Below are 25,741 nucleotides of genomic sequence, written 5' to 3' on the forward strand. Positions count from 1 at the left end.
GACGGTGTAACATCTGGGATGACGGACGTCGGACTCGGGAGTAAAACTAAAGTGACGACGTATTTAGAGTACGACTAGCTCACAGTCCACAATTTAAAGATTTATTGGTATGCAGAAGCAGCGGATACAAACGATTAGATTAAGATTGCTGTAATTTCTTCAATCAATAATGCATCTGGTCAAAGCCTATTTGAAAAAAAAAAAAAAAATCAGGTAATTTCTCACACACGCGCGCGCACACACACACACACACACCTTTATGTCTACATGTCATAAATACAATCAATCTGATATACAAATATTGGGATAGATTCATTTTCTGCAGTATTTAAAATGCATCTGGACTCCTGGCTCCTGCTATTCAGACAATCACCCCCCCCCCCCCCCCCCCCCCATCCAGTTGAAGTTGCCAGCTCCGAATTTTGAGATAAATCGTGGACAAAAACCCTTGTGGACCTCAGGGCGGGGTGGGGTGTTCAATAAATAGCTGAAAGAAGCAATAATCACTGCATACATTTGCCCTTTTCTTAAATCACTCCACGTGCTTCTTTTAGTGGACCTAATGGAAACGTCTACACAGCAAGACAGACGAGCACATAATCGCACTAGATGCCGCCTGTAGACACAGAGAAGTCTCCAGAATGAAATAAAAAAAAAAAAAAAGGAGATGCTCTCTGTGTATCCTTCACACGCCCAGCCAGACATATGGAGCTCTGACAAAAAAAAAAAAAAGGAAAAAGTAGCCAATGGGAGAGTTGGACGATCATGTTGCCAGCAGTCTTACGTCTGGTGGCTTGAGTGGAGCAAATGCGTTCATTGTACACCAGTTATGCCGACACGAACACACAGTTTGTGTATGAATGAATGAATGTATCCATGATGCAATTAGGTTTTTTTTTTTGTCCAACCCACGTTTGGTTTCGGGGAAGAAGCCCTTTAAGGAAACTCTGCGCTTGTAAAAACACACCAGCGACACCTACTGGGGCTGATTTGGGGGGCGTTACAGTGGTTAAGCCGTTTGGACAGAAAAATAATCGGATCAAGCTTGTAAAATGAAGGCAAAAGGAGTTGTTAAGACAGAGAGCAGTATGTCCATGTGCTGCGTTTACTCCCAGGTAGAATCACATTTCGTCCATTCAGTCTATTGATTTGATCTCCGCTGTGGATGAGGTTTACTTCAACACTGGATACCGGCGCTGGCCCAACTGGCTAGACCTTTGTCCACCTCCTGACGGTGCACTTGTCTGGGGGAGAAAAACAGACAGACAGATGGGACAGCATGTGAACAAACAGAATAAAAAACACCATAAGCGACAGATACCTATTAAAAGGATGCCGTTTTAAAAGCCGCACCTGTGCAAACTGAGCAGGGTTATAAAAAGTGACGCCTCCAGAGGGTGCAGGCCCCTGGGCTGGATGACTCTGTCCAAGGAAAAGCAGAGATATTATGATATCTTTAATGCTGACACGCGGAACAAGATTCACAACCGATGTTCACAAAACTCCAGAGACGATGCAGGACGGATCCACGGCGAGGCAGCATTACAGACCGCTGTTAACGCTCGTTTTAGTCGCCATGCAGACAAGAAGCCAGGGTTAGAATAACTCTACCAGGGCAGCTTTAAAGGTGTCTTCAAAGCGCCGCGTCGGTCTCCAGCATGACTGACTCTGATCTTTTAATAGGTTTTCTGTGTGAACTTTGACGGCGTGTACAGTACTTTGGCACATATTTACATTTGGAGCTAATTGACACTGAGCTGGTGAAGATTCTCAGTCATCCAGGTCATGGTGATTCCAAAAAAAGTAACAAACAAAGCAACTGGACTTGTTTTCCGTAGTTTGAGATGTTTCGCTTCCTCTCCTGGAAGCTTTCTCAATTCAAAAAGTCTGGAGTAATGTGCAGTACTAAAGCTTGGTACTCATTACTCCAGACTTTTTGAATTGAGAAAGCTTCCTGGAGAGGAAGCGAAATGTCTTCAACTACGGAAAACAAGTCCAGTTGCTTTGTTTTTTTACTTGTTTTGTAGCTAATTGACACTGACCATTGTCCAATGAGTACAATGCCTTGAAAAGTATGTAGACCCTATTTCATCTACATAAACTTATGTGCTAGTTTGCGTCGGTGTATCACAGAAACTCCCCATTAGATGCAGTCGGACAACTTTGTGGTTGTAACGTGACAAAATAAAAATAAAAAGCCAGGGGGCTGTGGATAAGGAGATTCACCAAAGGACAGCCACTGGAGAGATCACCGGGTTGGTCTTCATGTCTAAAGGACACAACTAACATCAATTTCAGGGACTTCAGGTTAGCGAGGCCTCACTGCAGCCATCAGAAAAATGTTTTGACCTCAGAAATATGTGCCATGAACCAGATTTTTACAGAAGCAACTATTATAATTATTGCCATTTTCAGGGCTGCACTTTCTTAAACAGATGCAGAGTTCAATTGGTGATGCTGGAGACAGCAGGCAGTAACAAGAGGCGGACGTTCGGGGGGTGGGGGGTGGGGTGGTGCTTCGGATGTAGACTGTGAAGGGTGGTTTTAATGATGAGCTGCTATAAAACAAACAGGAAGATGGGGAGAGGGGATTATTCAAGGACAGAGTAGCAGTACCTGGTTTAAATGCTGACTCACTTCGCGTGATAAAGAACTCATTGAGCTAGAACGTGAAAGCTAAAGAAAACAAGTAGGAAGGGAATAAAAAGTAGACAAAAAAAACCCATCACCCCATATTAAAATCTTTCATGCACTCCATTAGATCCATTTCCACAATCAAGTTAAGAATAAAACTAAGCAAATGAGCAATAAATGGCTGTAGTTCTTGCAAAAAAACAAACAAAACAAAAAAACACATTAATGGAATTATATTACAGAGACACACAGGACAGAAACTGTAGGAATTATCCAGGCATTCAGCATGAGAAAGATGATATTGTTAAGGTGAACATGCATGCATCTGCGACTACCTCTCCTACAACAACTGAAACAAAAACTATACAGACTATAATTGCAGTCAAGCATCATGTCCTTGCGCCATAAAGTACAGCGATAATGGGCACGGATGACTCTTACCTCTCCTGACTGTAACCCATCTGGAACAGGAGGACCTTCTGGTGGTAACAGCGTTGGGTTGAACACCTGAGAAGGTTAAAAAAAAAAAAAAGATTTAGATATATTCAGCATGAGTAAAGCTGCAGCTTTTTGCCATAAAAAGTGGATTTCTATGCTGGAGGGTGGCGATTTTCATCACCATCTACAATCTATTGTGTTAAAAGAATGAAAATATTTACATTAATTACATTACCAGAGTACTTATTAATTTTTTTGCCCCATTTTCCAAGTACTAATAGAAAAATATACTTTCGAATTTACAGAATATATTCCAAAAGACGTTTTAAATATTGAACTACAAAGAAAAAAAGATGCAGTAAGGAGTCAAACAGCCTGCAAGAAAAAAAAAATAAGTCTGGAAATACCAATATTTCCCCATAGTCAGTTTTCCTTTTCTATACTTATTCAAATCCGCAAAACACATGAACCCTGAATGCTGGACAAATATCTTAAAACCAAAGAAACAGAAACCTGAGGAGCAGCGCTGCTGCTGGGTGAATTCTGCTCTTGATTTCCACCTTCGCTGCCTTCCAGAGGTTGTTGGTCGTTAGGCGCTTCACATGAAGACAGAGAGAGGAAATAGTTCATCACATTGTGCTGTTTGCTATTATTTCTGTTAAACTACAACGTTAAAACATAACGCAGTGAAGCAAAAGGTATTCACTCGTGTTCCGGTGTTAGGGTCTGCGTTTTAAGATGTTTTTTTGTTTTTAAAGCTCTGGTTTATGTCACGACACGCACCTGAACTAGGCACAAACAGGTTAGCAGGCATGGACATCGGTGCCAGAGGAGCAAAGAGGTCCACCGGAGCTGGGGCCACTCCGCTCGGTTTAGCAGTTCTGCTCGGGTTCAGAACGTCCACATATCTGCTCTTGGTGCCTGAGGAGACAGAAACACACGAACAGTCAGACAGAGTAGAGATAAAGATGCAGAATGTTACCAAACTTATATAAATATCTGCAGTGAAAAGACAGCGACAGTCAAAATCTCCCTCCCATCGGCTAATTTAGAGATTAAGTTATAATGTGTGAAGATAAACACACGTTAATATTTTCACTGTTTAATTAGTTATTGTTTTAAGTAAACAACTTTGCGGCATCATTAAATTAGGAACGCTAATATTTCCTCTATTTTAGAAGAGGCTGGATATCTACTTAGCATAACAAAAGGCTTGGGATCCCTTCTTTCTGGATCTGCTAGTTATCTCCAAGTTTCATCCAGCTGACTCAAACGATCACCTTCTTGACGAGGAACGATGTTTAGGATGTTTAAGAACAGCCAGGCAACGACCAAAGTTCATGCATTAATATAATATAATAACCATTAAGTGGAACCGGCGGGATCCACAGTGGCCAGACGAGAGTGGCCCAGTTCTGAATTTGACTGAAATTTGCAGACAAGCTGAATAATCTCTGGAGAAAATCCACATTGTGCACCCAGGTCGTGCTTTCAGAAACTATTTTAGTGGCTTATTGTCACCAGCCTGTCAAGAGCTTGAGATCAGTGGCGTCTCTGGCATGATGAGTTAAGTGGGGCACAAAAGCTCAACAGCTATTAGCGGCAATACATTTTTTGTGTGATGCATACATTCGACTTTATTCAATGCTAAACTAAACACAAGTTAGCATAAACCAACACATAAGAAATGGGATTTTATATAAGATAAATGTAATTTAATTTCTATACATAAAAAAATGCACTCATATTGTTCAGTTATTGAACGGAAAAGATTAACATCGATCCTTCAGCGAGCTAGCAAGGACAACCAACACTAGATTAATATTTGCTTTTAGTTTCCATTTTCCTATGTTTTATTTTGTTTAAATTCTGTTTTTTTTTTTTACTTATTTATATTCTGTTTTTATTTTTCCAGTGTTGTAATCATGTAAAGCACTTTGTATTGTTCTTGGACTGAAATGTCCTTTACAAATAAATTTGCCCTGCCTAGATGGTCGCAGACTATCCGGCAGAATGTAAACGTGACGTGTGCAATTCCAGTATTTTGATTGGACGATCCAAGCTTGGGGTCAGATGATTTGTGCCCCATGGCTGTCTACTGAGAGCATGTTGGGCATGCACACTGCGATTTCAGATGTTCATTATCTAAACAAACGTTAGTGGGCCGGCCCGTATATCAAGGCGCCACAAGAGGATTTAGCTTTCTAGCAGTTTTCTAGCAGACTTAGATATGTAGACACAAATGTTTAGAACAGAATGTTATTGCTAAGGGATTTTTTTTTTTTACATTATTACTCCTTAAAGGAACAGTCATGTCTCACTGATTATTGCGATCATAGAGCTCTACAGCCACATCTGGTGGGGCCTGGCCCCAAACGCAGAGACGCCACAGCTTAAGACACATAATGAATATAACGTTCATGAAGCTCATGAGCGTGTGTAACCTTCTGAGCTACTGCGCATCTTACCTGCTTTCCTGGAAAACATGTTGACGTTTGGGCCTGGTCCAGGAGGGGCGGTGGGGCCCCCAGGACCCGGCATCTGAGGCATCTTGGGGAAACCAGTAGGAGGTGGAGGAGGAGGCTTACTCTGAGACAATAAAAACAAATCTGTCAGAAAATGACTTAAGAGAAACACATCTACATTTTATATATATATATATATATATATATATATATATATATATATATATATATATATATATATATATATATATATATATATATATATATATACACACTGACCTCTTCTTCAGGCTCATTCAAGTCAACCCATCTATTCTTCTTTTCGTCCCAAACAATCTGCCAGAAATACGCACAGAGGTCATTGGAAAAAAGGAACAGTTCAATAGATACGATGGGAGGAAATTAGGGAAGTAAACAAAACTTACAGAAGGATTTTTGTCATCTGGCAAGTGAGCCTCATTTTTCCTCTTTCCAAAGGGCCAAAACGACCAGCCTTTACTCTGCACGCAAAGAAAGAAACAGCTGCATTAAACGGTGCGGCAGCGCCGCCTGCAGCTCGGAAACGGCGGGGGGTTGAAGCGAACCTTTTCAGGAGAATCCTTCTTGGCCTTCTTGGTCTCTTCTCTAAACGGCTGTTCGGGAATCGAGGGCGGCGGAGGGGAGGCCTGTTTTACGGTGGAGTTGCTCCGCTCCCTTCCGCCGGAGTGAGTCGACGACTCTGAGGCTCTGCGGGAGCTGCGTCCCGACGGCTGGACAGCAAAAATATCCAGATGAGAACTCGGTTATTGTTTCAAAGCCGGGGTGCAATGCAGACGGCGCATTGTGCCAAAGTAAATGGCACAGTTGGCACGAATGGCACAAATGGCAATGCTCAAATTTCCAGAGACTCTGTATGAACTCAGCAACATAGTAAAGTTCTGGCCTATTTTTATGGTTGACCACTAAATACTAAAACCAGGTTATTTGACTTAATAATAATAATAATAATAAGAATAATAATAATCATCATCATCTCAACATACTGTCGTTGTAGACCTGGTGTGACATGTCAATGTTGCCTCGGCTGTTCTGAAAGCTATAAAATATACTTTAGCCGGGAGCCGCCAACGTACCAAATGCATTGAGGATTGCGACGTTGTCCGCGATCTCCTCGGACCCTGTGGTACCAAACAGACAACGAGGTTAGCGTTACCCTCTTCCATCACTGGTGTCCCCACCTTTTAGGGGTCAACCCCAGGTCGTCTACCCTGCGATTTTTAATTGCAGTCAGGGACCTCTGAAGATGACCACAAATGGCCGCGGGGTAGAAGCCGCACTTTGGACTCGCTCGTCTTTCATTTTAAAGTACAAAAAAAATAAAAAATGGCTGTGAAATACTGACCATGTTCACCATCTGGTCATAGAAGTCCATCTGCGGTGTGAAGGAGCTCCTCCGTGGGGAGGGAGACATTAGATGTGGAGCGTGCATCTCTGGGGGGCCCAGCGGCGGCTGCTCCGAGGGGGCCATGTGTCCGGGCGAGGGAGGCATGTGATGGGGCATCTGAAAAGGTGGGTGAGTCATCTGCACAGGTGAGTGTGGCCCCTGCGGCGGAAGCATGCGAGGCGACATGTGGCCCTCTTGTGGCGGAGGACCGAATTGCTGATGAGCTCCAGGGTAGGCGTTAGACTGCTCGTGCTGAGGCTGGAACGGGGGCTGGGCAACGGCAGGATCCTGTGGGGCGAATCCAGGCATGGGGATTTGACCGGGCGCCCCGCTGGGGGGAACGGGGTAGAACTGGGGCACATCGCCGGAGGGCGAGAGCTGAGCTGGAGCCATTCCGTCTTGGAGAATAGACGAGGGAGCTGAAAGGAAGAGAGAGAAGTCAAACCTTATGGTTCAAAGAAAATAGGAAACTCACACACACTTAAAAGCGCACACAGACCTGGAGGCATCAGCTGCACTCCCTGGGGAGGAGGCCCAGGGAGTAACGAGCTCATGAGTGGGTTGTCCGGGGCGTGGCCGTCCACTTCCGCTGGCATGCTGTAAGGTTCTGGCAGACTCTGCTGGTCCAAGTCTGAACTTTCGCTGCTGCAGTCAAACTGTGCAGGAGTACCTCGGTCCAAGTTGTACGTAATCGCACCAGTCTTACAAACAGAAAGAAGACATTTTATTGTAGAAAAGAATTACAGGGCAAGTTCAAATAAAGTAAAATCTGCTCAACTAGTGGGAAAAAAACCCACACAAATAAAACCTTCTCTTGCATTTTGGAGGAAATGTATGATCACATAGCTCCCTGTTGCAACTAACAAGCACCGTTTAAGATGACATGATGGTAAAAGCCGATGCTCCAGGAAACGGATAGAATGTGAAACGTTTTTTAGGAAGCACACTGACTAAAGCCGGGCGTACACTGTACGAGTTTTTGCCCTTTTCGGGCCGATTCTTCAGTCGTGCAAGATTTTTTTTTTGGATCGGGCCGAATTTCAGCTAACAACGAAGTTCTTCTTCATCTTCTCAAATGAAACGTAGGAGCGGAGAGAAGCATGACGGCGGTATGTGTGACATGGAGTCAAACTACGGAGGAGCAACTCATAGAATCGCAGCGCGTTTTGTTCTAGTGAGCATCGACATTTCCGCCTTTTTCTTCTTCTACTGTTGACATTTGGCTTCCGGGTAGACGAATCCGAGTAGCGCCATCTCCCTACGGGGCTGACGTGTGGTTTTTGAACTCAATGTGTGAGCAGTCAGGTCGTATCAGAGCGTCGGGCCGTACAGTAAGAACAGATATCCTGAGCAGTGAACTTTTAAACCCTGTGGTTTCGTCGTACAGTTTGAGCTGTATATAAGTACCACGATTGAAAATATCGTGCAGTGTATGCCCGGCTTAAGATCAACAAAGAAATCAAAAAGGTGAAGTAAAACCTTTCCTCTTCCTCACCCTGATCTGTCCGTCCAGCTGTTTGAGGCGGATCAGCCATTCGGGATCAATGAACATCTCCTGCTCGGGTCTTTCCTTCAGTTGCGGATCAAAGAACCGTAGCTTTTCGGACATCTTTAAGCAAACAGAACCAAAAATCACTTGCGACAAGTGGTAAAATAAAAAAAACAAAATGAAATAAAATGAAGATAAAGATCTTTAAAAAAAAAAAAAAAACGAGGAACAACCACAAACCTGTATGACCTGGCTGATGAACACTGGGGAGTAGTAAGACGGATGCATGAGAACCGTCTTTGAGATGACTTCACAGTAATGATAAGCTTGGGCACACAGGCCTGCTTCAGCCAGTCGGCATGCATAGATTAACTTAAACACCTGATGGAGGACAGAACGTATAAGCCAATAGTTTGCAACAACGTAATAATGACTCTAAGCGGAAGTGGAACAAAAATATATGCAAGAAAAAACCTCAGAGAAAACAAAACAAAAACCCACCTGGAAGTTGGGCAGTGAACACGGCTGGGAGCCCAGAGACTGAGCATACTCATAGGCCTCAGTCCTCTGGATTGCTTCATTGGTGGCAAACTGATTAAAGGGCAAACTGAAGGCACGAGACGGACAAAGTTACAAGTCTGGCTTATTTTTTTAATGAAACTATCCAGGACTGTGTGCCTTTTGGGCTAACCTGTGGTTGGCGCCAATCAACACCAGCTTGGTGCTCTTCTTGGTGTAGACCCCCAGGCCCACTTGGGCCATCAGGTAGCAGAAATGAGCGGCATCAGTCAGCCCCTTAGAAGCTGGCCCAAGCGGGAAACAAAGAAATCAGAAATGCTACGAACAAAGTTAGCTGCTGCCAAGAGCGTCAAGAACAAAAACAAAAAAAAAATCCTACCTAGAGTGTCCCCCATGGTGGTGATGGTGCGAGTGTCCAAGTCCATATTGTGTGTGAGGTTGGAAAGCACCATGGCCAGATGAGGGCGCCAGTCACCCCACTTCTCCTCTCCACAGCACTGCAGACGCAGAAATGTGTCCGTTAAATTCAGCTTCAATTCATCAACAGTTTCAGAATTACAGAATCAGAATAGCAGTAAAAATATATATATAAAGTTTATAAAGGACGTACGGTGGCTGAAGCAGGCATTCTCCCCGACATCAGCTGGTACATAGTCTGGAGAGGGTCATTCATTGGCAAACTATTCGCGAACCTAAACAAGAGAGTTTCTCTTATTAAAAACCAAGCTTTTAAGCTCAAACGTTCAAGTTACAGCTACGTCACCTTGTCATGACACGTGCGTGCGTCCTGTTGTCCATCTTACTGGCCAACAGCAAGGCGTGACCCCACAGACCTCCTTTCATGGCTGCTTCCAGTGCATCCTTTTTTTTTTTTTTATTTCCCCCCCACACAGAGCAGACAAGTTGAAAACGTGTCAGATCTGTTCAGTTTAAAACAAATGCTCACCATGCTGCGAACCATCGCGTTTGTCACCTTCTTGCGGCCGAACAGGAGCATCTCCCTGAAGCGCTCCGTTTCCTTGCCGATGTTCTCCGGGACGATCATGAAGGTGTCGGACAGGAGGGACAGCGGTCCGGCTCCGGGCTCCTCCTCGGCTCGAGCGAGGGGCTCGTTGTTGAAATCGATCAGGTTGGCTTCGTTGGGACTCTTGCCGGGCAGCCAGACGGAGCGGTGCTCCTTCAGCAGGAGGTCGGCGATGTCTGTGCCGACCACAGTCTGAGACAGGGATGGACAACAAGGACGGGAAGAGCGGGTTTTTAACCAAACGCCCGTGCTGGCGATAGATTTCCCGCGGCGTGCCGCACAGACTCACCCCGTTCTGCCTGCAAAGCAGCACAATGAAGTCCCAGAGCAGACGGGCAGAGTCTCTGTCCAGCAGGTTGTTGTCACGGGAACACTCGACCGCTTTGTTCTGCGAGAACTTTATCACGTCGACCTTGTGGGTCTCCTCCCTGATGGCACGACACGACATGTCAGGATACATTTCATTAACAAAAAAACAGCAAAAAAATATACATTCAAGGTAGATATTGTCGGCACTTTGCTGATTTTTCTTTGCACTGAAAGCTATATTGGACGATCATTTTATCCCGTAGCTCAGGGGTGTCCAAACTTTTTGGCACATGGGCCGCATTAATCAAGTCAGAGGTCCTCGAGGGCCACAAAATGAATAAATAATTAATAAACAACCAAAAAATTATGTGAATTTTTTTTACCTGCTGTACAACACAGGATCATTTTATTTAACAAATTAGTCAGAAATTCAGCCAGAAAGGGATGTGTAAATCATGATAGATCCTAAGTTAAAAGGGTTTTTGCTCATTTGTCTTATCAAAAGATGGTCATCCAGTTAGCAAATTATTTTTGGCCTGATAAAAAACAAAGGGGAATAAAATTATTCTTTTTTATTTAGCAATAATGGGATTTGGGTCAGTATTTCTTTGAAAACACTTGCTCTATTTAGCCAATTTTAATAAATGAATTCAAATCTAAATTAAACCAAAGTCTGAATTTGAGAAAATGTCCTTGGACAGATGTGGTCCTGTTTATTAAGAATTCAAATAGGATGTAAAAAGTGTGGTTATTAAAAATAATCACTCTCTGTTTTACCTAACATTTTAAATTGCAAGATTTTCACCTGTAATAATTTTGCCCTAATTAAGAATAAAAAGTTGGCATTTGCATCAGCCACCTGTGCTGGTGGACCAAATCTTTCTTAAAATGGAGTTGGAGGGCCACACAAAATCAGCACAGGGGCCGCAAATGGCCCCCGGGCCGCACTTTGGACACGCCTGCCGTAGCTGTTCCACATGTCAGTCGGTGAAATGTGCTCACCTAACACCAACGTGCGTCCTCGTTTCTCCCTAGTTTCTTCTTGCTGCGCATGCACAACTCTAGTGTTAATGTATCTACTCTCACCGTATACTTTGAAAATGTCCGAAGGAAACAAGTGTATGAGAAGAAGAGGAAGGCCTCAGAAGAGAGACATTAGACCAGAGTGGATTCGGGAGATTCTTTCACGCGATCCGCCTGAGGAGGGGAGGAGCAGGTAGGATGGTCTTACGCACGCGCAGCGTTTCTTACATATGTTTCAGGAATAATCGTCCACGATACGTACTGCTTTGTTTTTTTTTTCTTTTTTTTTGTGGAGATTGTTATACTTAGTTGTGTTGTCTGGGAATATATTCCCTGGGACCTTTTTATTGTGAGTCTTGGAATATAAATAAGGCTACGTTCACACGGCGGGGAAATGCAACCCAAATCCGATCATTTTACCCGTATGCGACCCACAGCCGTCTTTTTCACGTCAGTGAAAATGGCCCAATTCTGATGTTTACACCCCAAAAAAAAGTGATCTGTGCCACTATCGTATGTGGTACTAATTCGGATACGTATCAGATATTTTTCAACATGTCCACAGGCTGAATGTTGGATTTTTTCCATCTTTTCCATCACTCTCGCTGCTCCAACTACACATCAACACACAGTAGCAGCAGGTAGCGCTCCATAAGAGACCGTTGTTAAAAGCCGTGCTGCTTTCCAATTACCTCATTTCGTTTTGCTATGATGTGGTCTGAACATTGTCGGCTCGCATTGCTCAACAGCTTTCTAATAACAAGGAGAGACGCCAGCCAGTATCCGCGTTTTTCTATTTCTTTGAGTTATTTATTTTTTTTAACAAAACTTCTTGAACACTTCTAGAAACTATTACTATTCATCACGTCGTTGTGTGACGTCTCCTTCTGTTATCTGTGCTAGCGGTCTTGAACCGCGTGACGACGGTCACGTTTAATAGTAGTATGAAACGCCATCGCAAACAATCGGAATTGAGCATCAAGACATGCAGTGTGAACGTAGCCAAACTGAAGCCTGGCCCTTTAAAGGAGCAAAGTGCAAGTTTTTGCAGAAGTCTGCCCCCTCTGGTGACAAGTTGAAATGACAGCAGTGTTATACGCGAGCTTGGGAGAAGAGGAAAAGCATCGGTCTATCTCACAGGTCTTTTGTTTAGAGGCGTGATGTCTCCTGAGGTAAAAAAGTAAAAAAATATTGAATTAGCCCGTGTTCTCTCGCTAATGCATAAATGGCGGTGGAGACTTAAAGTCACGAGGTGAACAAGAGCGTATAGAGCGTCAGACCTACGCACCCCCGAATCACTCTCTCACAAACTGACAAATGGAGCCTCTAGAGGCAACTGCGGAAAGTAGTGGAAAACTTATTGTCAGGGTTCCTACAGCATAAGGAAAGTTAAATTCAAGACTTTTTAAGACTTTTTAATGCCACTTGAAATAAAAAGTTAAGACCAACTTCACGATAAACAAGATAAACCTGGTTGCGACAACTTCACCCAAATGTTTATTTTAACATAAATCATTACTTTCTGGCCCAGTAGACATGTTTAAAATTTTACAAAACATTCCATATAGGAAGAAAGCTAAAAAACACAAATTACAGATATATTTTTAACAACTACTGAACAGAATTCACAAACTTTGTTTTGTTCTCTACTAAAATAAACTATAAATCAGTTTTAAAAACCACAACATAACCAGTGCCAACTCTTTTTCGCAGCTATGGTCCGGCCACAACAGTTTTTATTGGTTCTGCTATCGGGACGGAACCAATAATGGTTACATTGAGCCGTTCAGTAAATTAAAAAAATATAAATTGTGTCAATTATTTTACTGTTTGGTAAGGATTACAAAAATAAAATCCTATTTATGACCTGGCAACAATTTTAAGACCTAAGAAAGACTGATTTAAGACATTTTAATGCTAATTAAGGCTTTAGTTTTATATTACAGAATTCAATGCCTTTTAAGACTTTTTAAGGATCCGCGGGAACCCTGTATTGTATACGTTGGGCAATTGTAAGGACGTGTACGAGAAAGAAAAATAAGAATTTAACCTTGCGCAAAGCTCCTTTATTGAGTTCATGTTCACCGATATTGAGTGAGGCATTTGAGACAGAAAAATGGAGGATAACACTTACTTAATCAGAGGTCCAGGGAAGCCTCGTAGTTCGGCCTGATCTGAGGTGTCCTGCAGCATGGTCTAACAACGGAGGTATAACACAAAAATAACACAACATGTTCTTTACATCGTCACTCTGTTCACACCGGTATCCCCAAAAAGGGGACACAAACAAAAATGACAACCTTAAATCCAAGAATATTAGAACTCCCAAACATCCATTTACAACTTAATGTGTGCTGGAAATTAAACTCCAGGTCTATCGGACAAACGTTTTGTGCTAAACAATGAATGAAGCTTTTTAAGGATTTCTACAGAAAGACACATTTAGGTGTTGAAAGGCACCTCCATGTTGTGGATCTCAACCAGAGCAGGCTGCCCAGCTGAGGGGAGGTTGGGCAGGACTTGAATAAGATGGCCACCAGGTCCAAAGCGAGCACATCGATGGGGCATGGTAAACTTCTCTGGGGTCGCAGGACGAGGGGGAGCTGAGAGGGAAACAACAACTGAAGTATTAGTACCAAAGTAAAAAAAAAAAAAAGAAGAAGAACTAGCCCCTCAAGCTGAGGATGTGTGCGCTTACGCTGCTCTGGGGCAAAACAGGTACTGTCTGCGGTGTACTCTGAGGGATACATGTACTGGCTGTAGGTCTGAGAAGCATCCGCTTGATTTGGGTACTGCGCGTAAGAGTAGTCAACAGGCAGAGTGGATTGGGTTGCGTCATACACTGCAGACAAGTCAGGCTGGCTCCTGTACACCTGGCTCTGCAAAGCAGGACAGAAAAAAAAAATAAGAATAAGACGACAAAAGACCCGAGTCACCAATAAAAATCGATACAAAGAATAATATCGATATTTAAAAAAAAAAAAATAAATTTAATATTGATATTCTGGCTTTCAATATCGATATACCTCCCAACCTCTAGGGGGCGTTATTACAGTACGGTATTACTGTTCACAGATAGAAAGTGCAAGTGAGATGAATTCGCAGAATGGCCAACAGGATTTTAGAAGCGCTGTCACTACCCGATCCGTACCGGTAGCACGATCCGTTCCATCAGCTCATTTGCGCACGCATGAACAGAATAACTCCCGAGTCGCCAAAAACATAATGTAATTACGGTACTGAAAATACTTATTTCTATACTTAAATCATTAAAGAATGCTAAACTATATCGTATAGAAAATATTGAAGACTTTTCTGGAAGAAATTGATGCATTTTACATTTTCTCCATTGTATTGCTTGACGCCATCATCGGATATGCTCAGAAGTCCGGGAATATATTATTGCGCAACGTTTGTCTGTATTGTCTGAATGCACTCTATTAGTTTCATTATTTGTTCAAACAGGACTGGAAAAAAATATTTTCATCCTTAATAATAAGGGGAATTTTGTTAATAATCTTGTACTAAAAATTTGTTTTATTAGAAAGTCAAATTATCAATTGAGATTTTAGCGCCCTCTGGTGTACACACATAAACAAGAGAAGTCCTCGTCATTAAAGTAGCCGCATTGTTTCTTTTTTTTTTCTTTTACAAAAACAGTATAGGGAATAGAACAAAGAACACATAACAAAACCAAGGCATACATTAAAAACATATTAAGTACAAAATACACAAATACATATGCATAAGTGATAAAAAAAACTGAAAAATATTTAAAATCAAATACGTTTCTATAGTCCTATATGTGTTTATAGCAGGGCTTTTATGTACTTTAATAAAAGGTGTATATATTTTTATTTCCCTAACCACTACTGGGGAAAAAAATTATATTAAAAAAACAAAAAACAATGTATTTTTATGTATTTCTGTTTATTTTTTAGAATATGCAATATTTACGCAAATACAAAGATATACATAAAGAAACCACCGCCCGAAAAAAGACAAAAGTATAAAAAAGTAAGAAAAACAAAATATTGCCTACTGGAAGTTATTCTGTTCGCGCACACGCAAATAAATGAGCTGATGGAACGGATCGTGCTACCGGTACGGATCGGGTAGTGACAAGCGCCTTCGTCCCTAAAATCAGACGTTTGGGCACATTTTTGGTTTTCGTCATACGTTAAATGCATTGAACCAAATGCACTTTGCTTTCCTGTTAATATATCAGTGTTCAATAAATTGAACACAAATATGATATTTGGCTGGTTTTGTTGATTGAATGAGTTTGAGCATTAGTTTGAAAGTAATAAATATCGATATTGGAGTCAAATCAAGCTTATCTGTATCAAGAATCGTATCGAATCGGCTCATCCTAGATGACACCCAGCCCTAGTCGCCACCCCAAAAAAATAAATACGTTTAAAACGGCTGCTGTTTTTTCTTTTTGTTTTAAACAGGCTATAAAATAAAAAGCTGCCACGAACGTTTATACCTGCTGGGACCGAGAGCTGAAGCTGCTCCGTCTGCTGTGATGACTGGTGGAGCTGTGCACGCTGTGCGCCGACTGCTCGCTGTGCACGCTGCGCCGGTCGAAGTCGTCCCCGTAGGCGTCTCTTCCGCGCACGTTGTCGTCGTCAAAGCTGCGGTCATACCCCGGGTAGTACTGCCACTGGTCGTCGTAGCCCTCTTTCCTGTGAGCGAGCCAACAGCTCTTCTTAAAACAAAGCACTCGGCCGGAGTAAAGTGAAGAGGCCTCGCTACGCTGCTTCACGCCGTCTTGGTCGCACCATTTAAAACACACGGAAGCATTTTTGACGATGCATACCTGGAGGGATACTGCTGATTGTAGTAGCCGTTTTTGTAGGATTCATTGTAATAAGCCCAATAGGAGTTATCATAGTATCCCCTGTAGCGTGGGTCGTATGCTCCATAGTTGTAACCTTTTCAGAAGACAAACGCAGGAAGAAACAAGATTGACAGGAAATTATTTCTTCGATACATTCAATTTAAATTGGTATTTTAGCAGCAAATGTGGGCAGCCTTTACCTCTATAATCATAGTTCTTGCCGTAATCTGCATAGTATTCAGCGTAGGGATTTCGGTTTGCCCGTTGGTAATCATCAGGATAGCCTTGCCTGAAGGACAACACAAGGTGATATTTCACAGATCAACCGCCTGCATCAGGCCTAAACACATTCCAGGACCAGCGTCCATTCAGATGTCCTGGACCGGCCCAGTTGGCTCAATAGAACATCATGTTTAAACGTGCGTAAAGTCCTATTTCCACACGCCAATCCGAATACGAAGCTGTGTTTACCCTGTTATGGCAACCACATTTGCATCCTTGAGTGTGTTTGTCTCAACAAAAGACTTATATACAGAACGTGGCGTTTTTAACAAGAAATTGATTTTTAGGTCATGGCTGCGAATTAAACCAGCAATTCAATTTCTGTTTGTGCATCTACAATTTCACAAAAGGCAGTTTGGAATGCAACATCTGTTGTTTCTTATTTGTGTTTTTTTCTAATACACTCTTTGCACGTCGATGAAACGCTCCGCCTGTTGGAGGGAGTCTCAGCCCAGTAGATGTCCACACCTGACACAGACGAGAGCGTCCACGCCGCTAAAGGTCACTGAGTGTGATCCACAGCGTTAATCTTGCACTTCAGCTCCCCAACACTGCACAGACCTTTCCAGAGGTATTTATTTACCAAAGTCAAAAGGTAAAGTGGAGAACGGATTGCTGATCGCAAGGATTAAAAAGGCTGATTTCATATCATCGGACCACATTTACAGAGAAATACAAATATTCACACATTTTCTATTTTTTTTTAATAAAATTATAGTTATTTACAATAAGAGGCATTTTTATTGTTTTTTTCTAGAAGATCATTAATTACATGATAAAGTTGTCAGTTGCAACGGCAACCGTTACGAGAATAGATGTCTAGAATAAATATATCTAGACATTAATAACACTGAACAACGCATTCATAGAAACAACACAAGAGCACAACTTTTAGTGCCGCCACAAAAGGCAATGAAGGACACTTTTACAACAGATAATACCATAAAATTATGTTATATCTGTTTTACTTGTACTATGTTTGTTAAAAGATGTAAAAAAAAACATTTATAAAGAGCTAATGTCATAAACTGGATTTTTAAAAGGGGAATTAATAAGCTTGAACCAATTTAACAAGGAACAAGCAAATTGTTCAGGAAAAATAGAGCATTTTATTGAGCAGCTTCCTAAAGGTTGGAGAAGATTGTATTTTAGTTATATGTATTTCATTCATATTTCATTATGTATTTCATTAATTAACTCTATGACTGGTCAGTATTCTGATGTAATTTCCTTCATGCCACGCAGGTGACCGCCATTCATGTGCAACTCAAACGTCAAATGGAAGAAACTGGCAGATCTTTTATTAGCTGAATGCTGGTACCATAGTTAAGTCCAGGCCAGCGAGAAAACACCACAGAAAAAAAAACAGACTGGGGACATTTCTTCCCAGGAAATTCTGACAAACTACATAAATAAAGAACGCGTAAAGGTAAAGGCTCCGTGCAGACGATGAGGCAAGACAGTGTCACCAACCTGGATGAGGGCCTGTCTGAGTACTGGCTGGCCCGTGAGCTGGGTCGATCTGATGGTGGCTCTCTGTATTGGTAGTTGGGATCGCGGTACGCTGGGTTCTGCCCGTCGTATCTGCCGTACCAGGGATCCGCTCTGCCCCTGTAGGCGGGATCCTGCGAGAAAAGCATGAAACCCATAAATCAAGGGACTGCACAAGTCCCCAGCGGCTCGTACATGCTAGCCTCGCGTCAGATTGTTGTAGACCTTTCTCAAAACGCAGCAGGAAAAACTGCCTCAACACTTACTTGATAATAGGGCTGCACCCTCGGATCTCCGGGCGGAGGTGGATACTGGGCCGGAGGATACTGTCCCCTGCTTTCTGGGTATTCACCATAATTTCCATAGTAGCCGCCATGCATCTGCGCTGCTTCAGCAGGAGGAGGAGGAGGAGGAGGATGCACAAAGCTTTGATGGCTGCCTGCAGAGGAAGGTGGCCGAGGCGCCTCAGCTGGAGCTGGCTGGGAAACCCCCGGAGGTGCAGGCCCCTGCAGGACTTGGGGGTACGCTGCAGGAGCGGCAGGAACAGGAGCGCTCCCTGCGGCGGGCCCCTGCGCCGGAGCTGAATACTGAGCGAGAGAAGGCTGGGCTCCGCTCACAGGAAGAGGAGCTGCAACCTGAGGATCTGACGCTTTGGGAGACTCGTGCTGCGCGCCCGCTGCGGCCTGAGGCGGTGCCTGCGGCGCGGACGAGGAACCTGCCGTCTGGACAGGGACGCTGCCTACCTCCCTTACCCCCTGCTGAGCGTCTTTGGTGACCTGCAGGTAGAATCCGTTACTAGACTGCGAAGACTCGTGCAGAGATGACGGCTGGCCATAGGCATGGCTCTGGGCGTATGATTGGTGCATAGAAAAATCAAGCAGTTCATAGTTTAACGTCGAATTGTGATTAGAGACAGGAGCGGTCGCGAGAGAAGCGGGCTGCGAATCAACGGCAGAGTGGCTTTCTGCCCCCAATGATTGGCCCCTGGACAGAGGAGGGTGGACCGGCTGAGGGAGCGTTGGACTTGTGATTTCCGACGTCGCTCCAGCGGCTTTGTCCCGGGTCAGATTGAGCGGGCTCTGGCTGGGAGCTGGGGAACATAAAGCCGTGGACCCGAAAGAAAAGAGCGGGTTTGATTTTGAAGGCAGGGCTGCCGGCTGGGAGACGCTGGCCCCCGGCCCCTGCGCAAGAGACCTTTCGGGGGGAGGAACCTGTCCGTGATTAGCCTGAGCGGACGATTGAGGGGGAAGAGCGGGGGCAATCACGCTGTAATTGGACACAGGCGGGGCAATTAAAACGGGCTGATGAAGCGAGCCGGACACGAGCAGAGAGGCGTAGCCCAGGTTGCTTTGGGAGTCAGCCGGCTCGCCATCACTCACCTTCGGTGGGTTTTCTAGGTTCTCCGAGTGACAAGCGGTCTGGACTCTCTGCGAGGACTGCAGGTCCAGCGGACAGTCCTCCGGCGGCTGGATGACATCGGCACTGGGCTCTCTCAGCGGGGCCAACAATGCGGGGGCCGCGGGAGCGAGGAGGATGCTGGCACCCAGGCTGGCGGGGTCATTCTGAGCCCACAGAGTGGTGGCGGGACTCTCGGAGGGCTGGCTGGCGCCTAAAGCACGAGACGACGGTCGAGAATGAGGATGTACCGCCGGGTGCGTTTGATTTGGTAGTGCCTCTCCGGGAGCAGGCGCTGGAGCTTGCCCCGGCACGCAGATATTTTCCATGTTGTCCGGCGGCTGCTCCAAGTTGCCGGTCGTGGAGTCGGCGCCTCCTTCGGCGACCATTTTGGCCCTGTCAACTTCGACGGGACGCACTCCGACTCCATGCGAGCGCACAGGCTCGAACGAGCTGTTGGCGCTCGCTTGAAAGATACCGGTCGGTTTGGGAGGGCTAGGCGTGGGGTGCCACACGTGCTCCACTGAACCCTGCTGCGTGCCGGCGTCGCCCCCTGGAGACGTATCAATCTGCTCAAAGTAGCCTCTAGCCGCCGCCGCAGCAGCAGAGGAGTTGGGATTATCCCCGAGACGTGGGCTTTCCTGCTGGATAAAGGTGCCCTCGACTCCCTGGTACCGACGGGGGCCGGTCCCACTTCCATGGCTTAAGTTGCTGTAGTTCGACGACACGCTCGCAGACCTAATTGGTCGTGGAATTGAATCTGGAGTTTCGAGGTTGGGTCCTGCTTCAAACTGGTCTACCGGGTTGGGAGCTGCTGCAGCAGCCGCAGTGGCGGCGCTGCTGTTGGGTTCGTTGGGTAAAACTTCCTGGTTTGGAACACACTCCAAATTCTCCACATGGTCCAGGTCGTTATCCGGGGGCTTCTGGGTGTGTCCCTGCGGAGGATGACTGCTTTCGTTCATATAAGGAAGGTGCGAGTGATCCGGCACAGACGCTCCTTGGTAATCCACAGACGGCTCTGACTGCCCACTCTGGGCCGGCAGGTGGCTGTGGGGCTGAAACGATGCAGCGACGCCGTTCAGCGCCTTATTCCTCTCGTCGGCGAGCGTTTCCTCATTCTCCACATCGCCGCCTCTGAAGAACATGGAGACGGTACCGGACCCTGGAGCATACGCATCTGGGGCGGGGAGAGAACTGGGGCCGGGCTGGCTGGCGGGGCCACGGCCCACGCTGCCAGCGTGAGGAGATCCAGCAGAGTCTGCGGGGGGCTGAGGATGGCTTGACCCAGTTCCCATTTGGTGGTAGCCTGAATCCTGCGCGGGTTGGTTGAACCACCCGTCGTGGGGCGCAGAGCTCTGACTGAAATAACTCTGGGTCTGGAAATGGGAATTATGGTGCTGGGGTCCATTTGGGTCAGGCAGGAAAGAGCTAGCAGCTGCTGCGGGGTCCTGGAGAGGAACGGGAGCTTGGCTCTGGGGATGTCCAGGATGGGGTGCAGGGGCGGGGGCGTTGTGATGGGTTGACTGGCTGTGGGCGGGGTACATCTGGGCCTGCGGTGGCATGTTTGAGGGCCGCGCTGGTGGATCAATAGTTGGTTGGAAATAGTTCTGAACTGAGGGAGGGCGGCTGGAGTGATCAGGAGCCCACTGACCAGACGAAGACGTGAGAGGGAGGGGTTGGAAAGGCAGAGGCTGGCCAAGATGCTGTGCTTGAAAATCCTGGTTAAAAAGCGTGTTGCCAGGCGACGGCGCCGTGTGTGACGCCTCAGCGGACATGGCTGCTGCTGCTGCCGGACCTCTTGAGTTAAAATAGTCCTGTTCGCTATTAGCGGACGCGTATCTCGTGGGACTCGGAGATGGGAAAACACCAGGAGACGCTCTGCTGTGAGGGGTGAACAGATTCACCCCTGGCAAGGTGGGGGGCGGGGGACCAGCCGCGCCAGCTGGAACGTTTTCAAACAACTGCGGCTGCGAAGGGGGTCCCGAGCCAAGCTGAGAGTACATGGCGTTAGGTGGAGTTTGCATCTGTGGAGGGCTGCTGTTGGGTATCGTGGGAAGACCACCTGCAGCCATGGGCGGCTGAGCCCTTCCAAAAGCAAAAGGGTCTGTGATGGGCTGGGCAGGAGGGGGCATAGTAGCCGCCGCCGCCGCTGGATGCTTCTGAGGTCTCATCCTGCCTGGCATACCAGGCACAGAAGCCCCGGGCGGTCCAGCCCGAGGATTTGGCTGCATGGCGGCAGAGCAGGTCCAAGGACCAGGTCACCCTGGAAGATGTTACTGAAGAGACTGAAGTCAGGCGTAGCTGTAAGGAGAAAAGCAAAATGGGAGTGGTTAGTGAATGCTGCACGTGTGCCTTTTAAAAGGACTTCGCCACACCTTTATTTGTGTAAAAGGTACAACGTGGCAGCTTCTACATCTCAGTGTTTTAACACCTTATATGTCCCTTTAGCTTAGCTGCAAAATAACATGCCTGTTAAGCAAAAAAATGTATACTTAAAAATGCTGCTATGCATGAAAACTATTGTTTTGAAGGAAAGGGAGCCTTCACCTTATTTCCTTAATTGATAAAAAGTTGAAAAGACTCGTAGAAATAGTTACAAAGCAGACTAATAATATAAGCTATAGTATTGATTTTAAAAAAATCACCTAAGAAAAAATCTGTTAATTCTGCTTCAAGTATAAGTCAATGGCATCACAAGAGTCAAAACAATCAACGGGCATTAGCAAACGCAGCTTTTGACTGATTTAAAATAAAAACAATGGAACAAATGTCTGATGGGACGTCACAGTATATATGTTTTTAGATGAAATCTGAATCTAAACTGAGGATGATTGGTTTAATAGAAAAACCAAAAAGGTCTTGACTAATTAATGCACAGGGCTATTGTTGCAGTATTGTTTTTTTTTTATGTGACTCAATTGCATTTGAATTGAATTTGTAAACACCGGGTATACAAACCGAAAGCGGTCACTTTAACCTCCTGCTTTGCTGAAAAACAAAGTGCCCTCAGATTCCTAACGCTGTACGATCCCATCCATGAAGTCTAAAACTAAAATTTACGCACTTTAAACAACTTCAGCATTGCTCAAAGCCCCATTATTGTGACTGTCGGACAGAAGCTCCGCGTGAATTTGCCACGGATCGACCAGAGCCACGGCTCGGCCGGTCAGGAGGGCGACCCGAGATCTTTAAAGTCATCAGGTTACGCGTTTACCACGAACGACTCTGCAGGCTAGCGACAGCCATGTTGACATGCCCAAGTTCGAGCAAGTCCCCAAAAAAGTTAGCCGACAAACTTGCAGCTTTGTCGTCCATTTCTCGGACGAGCTGTTGCACAACCGAGGCCGGCTCTGTTCGGTCGGACGCGACACGAAAGTTACCATTAGGGCTTTAAGCTGCCTTAAAGGGGAAATGGTCCAGAGAAGGCTTAGGCTAACCGGGACGCTAACTGTAAACTAACACCGTAAAAGCAGCTAATATCGCGCCGAACCCAGCTAGAAGTTGGACGCGAAGTTTCGTCAGGGCGAACCCGTCCGTAACAGGAAGACAATCGGCTACGAGCCCCCTGGACGATCTCTGAGGAGGGGGTGATTTAACAGGTTCACTGCCCGGTCAGCTAGCTTTAGCATCCCCGCTTAGTTAGCACCGCTAGCTAGCTAGCCTGTGCTAACCGTAGGCTAACAGTGCAACTCCTCCTCGGGACGCCCGCGTTATAAAACCTTGATATTGCAGCTTTGTCAGCCGTGTGTACGTGTGTGGCTAACCTCACGCAGTGTCAAATAAAAACACACACAGATCAAAATCCATCCTTACAAGTATGCAGGACTGTGAGTGTCACACAACGCCACCATCTTCCATGAACACATTCTACTAGGCTACGTGTACAAGCTCCGTCACGGCCCAAACAACAGCGACGTCCGGGCGGGGCGGGGCTTGTCAGACTCCTGTGTGGGCAACACATAAAAAAAAATAATAATAAAAAAAACATAAAAAACATAAAAGTGTTACCCATATAGGCTGCAAATTAATCACACAAGGTGATATTTATGACATGCCTTACGGCAGATTCACGTTTTTTCAGAGACGTCTATGATTTCAGTACAGTCGTGGTGTATTAAGAGTTAAAGCCTATAAGATAATGAGGAAGAAGAGACTGCTAACTGGACATTTGTCAAGCAGAGAGTCTGTGACGCACACACACACACAGAAGCAAGGTAAAGCCACACAATAAACAGACTATTCGAGTGGTGTTCAAGTGTATTACTGGAAAGTTGAGTGGAGGGAAGAAGTGTGGTAGAAAAAGGATGCACAAGCAACTGAGATTTAGAAGTTTGTGAACCGTAGCCGGAGTCAGAGCTTAGGGGTCAACACACACATAACCAAGACATGGGCTACACCGGTCATGTTCCTTGTGCTGAACCTATCCTGAAATAGCAAGAATGTCAAACGTGTCTTGCTGAGGCAAAGGAGAAACCTGCTTCTAAGTCATCTTTTCAGGCGAAGGTAAGTTTTGCATTTCATTTTGAAGTCGAAGGCTTAGTGTCTTGAGGAGGAGTGCAGATATACAGCCAGATGTCCAGTGTGAAGTTTCTCCACAGTCAACGGGGATTTTGGGAGCCGTGTCATGAACCATGTTGGTCCACTGTGTTTTTTCTAGACCGCAATTGGTGCAGCCATCTACCATGAAAATTTGGAGCACTTCATCCTTCCCTCTGCTGACAGGCTTAATAGAGATTCGTTTGTGCCTTGGCAGCCTCCCCCGCGGTGAAAAGTGCCAATACCTGCTTTAATGACTGGTATCATTGTTCCTGACTGATAAACAGACTCACCTGACCTAAACCCCAGAGTGAATCTATGAGGAATAGGAAGATTATGGACACAGTTTATGGACACATTTTATGCAGACAAGCTAAAGACCACCATTTAGAACCTTGGATCCTGGATACCTCAGCATTACAACACTCAGATCATATATATATATATATATATATATATATATATATATATATATATATATATATATATATATATATATATATATATATATATATATATATATATATATATATATGCTAAGTCATCAAGAAAAATTAGTAACATATATCACTCTATCGATAATATTTTTTCTATAATTTAATTTTACCTTTTTGAATTGAATTACTAAATTAAATCAACTTTTAAATTACATTCTATATTAGTCTGGTGACCTAGAATGCACGTACGTTCCACCACAATGGAAGCGTGACGTTGTTGTAGACATCCCGTTTGTCCACTAGAGGGCGTAAAAGGGCCGTGTAAGAAACCTGAACAACCCTGAAACTTAAGGCAATAGGCCTATTTACTTTTCTTTTGTATAAGTTATAACCGGTAGACCGGTTGTAAATTACAAGTAATATATATTATGCAATTCACAAAAAAATAAAACGATTAAAAACATCACTGAAGGATTGGAAAGCAAGAGAATTTAAATAATTTTGAGATGAGATTTAAACACTTTGGTAGCTGGAATGCAAAGCCTTGATCTCCTTTGTGTGCCATATTAATTCACGGCAATGTGAATTGTTAGATCACATTGATTTATAGGAACTGGATTGTCTGAAATAAAATATTCATTCATTCATTCATTCAGTCATTTATTCATTCATTCATTCATTCATTCAACAATCACAGGAAGTCAGACAGATACATTGGAGTTTGCTCATTAGGGTCTTGGTCAACCATGAAACAAGCTGGGAGCCAATAAAGAGAAAAAAGTTTAGAGGATGTTTGAAGATTATCAACAGAACAAAAAATGTGGCTAAAAGTAGGCAAATGACATCAATAGAGTCAAAGATGAAGAATGTGATAGTGCCTCTATAGTGATAGAGAAAGAAAGCAAAGAAAAAAATCTAATTATAGGAAATAGTGTTATTTAAAAGTACTCAAATCCTTTAGATTGATGAATATACCAAATTACATAATTTGCGACTGCGGCTCAATGGGTAAAGTCTTGCAATCGGAAAGTTGTGGGTTCCATTCCAGCTTCCCCTTGTCACACATTGACATGCCCCTGGACAAGGCACTTAATCCCAAATTGCATATCTATCTGCGTATTGGTGCATGAATGTGTGTGTGTTACTGAGTGTGATTGGGTGAATAGGGCTGTCGTACAAATTGCTTTGAGTGGTCAGTATCACTGGAAAAATGCTATAGAGGTTCAGTCCATTTACCATAATTCTGGTCCACATTTGTGCAATGTTTTATAAATGAAACATGTCTATTGTAAAAATTTAATCCTCAAAAAAGCAAGCAACACCTCTATCTGTTCTACAGGGTTTCTGAAATTCTCGGTATATAAATTTAACCACAAGTCTTCAAAACCACGCACAGGTGATTTCACAACATCATTTATTAAACATAGGGA

The 25,741-nt window shown here is 44.5% G+C and overlaps 1 protein-coding gene across 2 annotated transcripts; it reads right to left on the reverse strand.

Moving 5' to 3' along the window:
- Positions 1–462: 462 nt before the first annotated feature.
- Positions 463–23,253, reverse strand: sec16a (SEC16 homolog A, endoplasmic reticulum export factor). Of its 2 annotated transcripts, XM_012867964.3 has the most exons (31): positions 23,152–23,253; positions 18,210–21,639; positions 17,926–18,077; positions 16,371–16,459; positions 16,150–16,264; positions 15,817–16,015; positions 14,023–14,203; positions 13,785–13,927; positions 13,459–13,520; positions 10,282–10,420; positions 9,942–10,184; positions 9,732–9,829; positions 9,579–9,660; positions 9,348–9,465; positions 9,141–9,252; positions 8,951–9,056; positions 8,690–8,830; positions 8,456–8,569; positions 7,460–7,661; positions 6,919–7,379; positions 6,650–6,694; positions 6,122–6,286; positions 5,963–6,037; positions 5,817–5,873; positions 5,541–5,661; positions 3,856–3,993; positions 3,586–3,668; positions 3,076–3,141; positions 2,617–2,676; positions 1,354–1,422; positions 463–1,244 (listed from the first exon to the last, which is right to left on the reverse strand). In XM_012867964.3, the coding sequence occupies exons 2-31, from the start codon at positions 21,567–21,569 to the stop codon at positions 1,173–1,175; spliced, it is 7,068 nt and encodes a 2,355-aa protein (XP_012723418.2). In that variant the 5' UTR covers positions 21,570–21,639; positions 23,152–23,253; the 3' UTR covers positions 463–1,172. The 2 variants fall into 2 exon arrangements, with proteins under 2 accessions (XP_012723418.2, XP_021174898.2); XM_021319223.2 differs by lacking the exon at positions 2,617–2,676.
- Between the last annotated feature and the right edge of the window lie 2,488 nt (positions 23,254–25,741).

This window comes from Fundulus heteroclitus, chromosome 8 (assembly GCF_011125445.2).
Source record: "Fundulus heteroclitus isolate FHET01 chromosome 8, MU-UCD_Fhet_4.1, whole genome shotgun sequence".
Classification (NCBI taxonomy): Eukaryota; Metazoa; Chordata; class Actinopteri; order Cyprinodontiformes; family Fundulidae; genus Fundulus; species Fundulus heteroclitus.

Coding starts and splice junctions, on each gene's coding strand:
- sec16a (XM_012867964.3), bottom strand. CDS start 21,569: ATGCAGCCAAATCCTCGGGCTGGACCGCCCGGGGCTTCTGTGCCTGGT. Junction 16,265..16,370: donor CAAGAACTATGATTATAGAG/GTAAAGGCTGCC, acceptor TCTTCTGAAAAG/GTTACAACTATGGAGCATAC. Junction 9,253..9,347: donor CACCATGGGGGACACTCTAG/GTAGGATTTTTT, acceptor CGCTTGGGCCAG/CTTCTAAGGGGCTGACTGAT.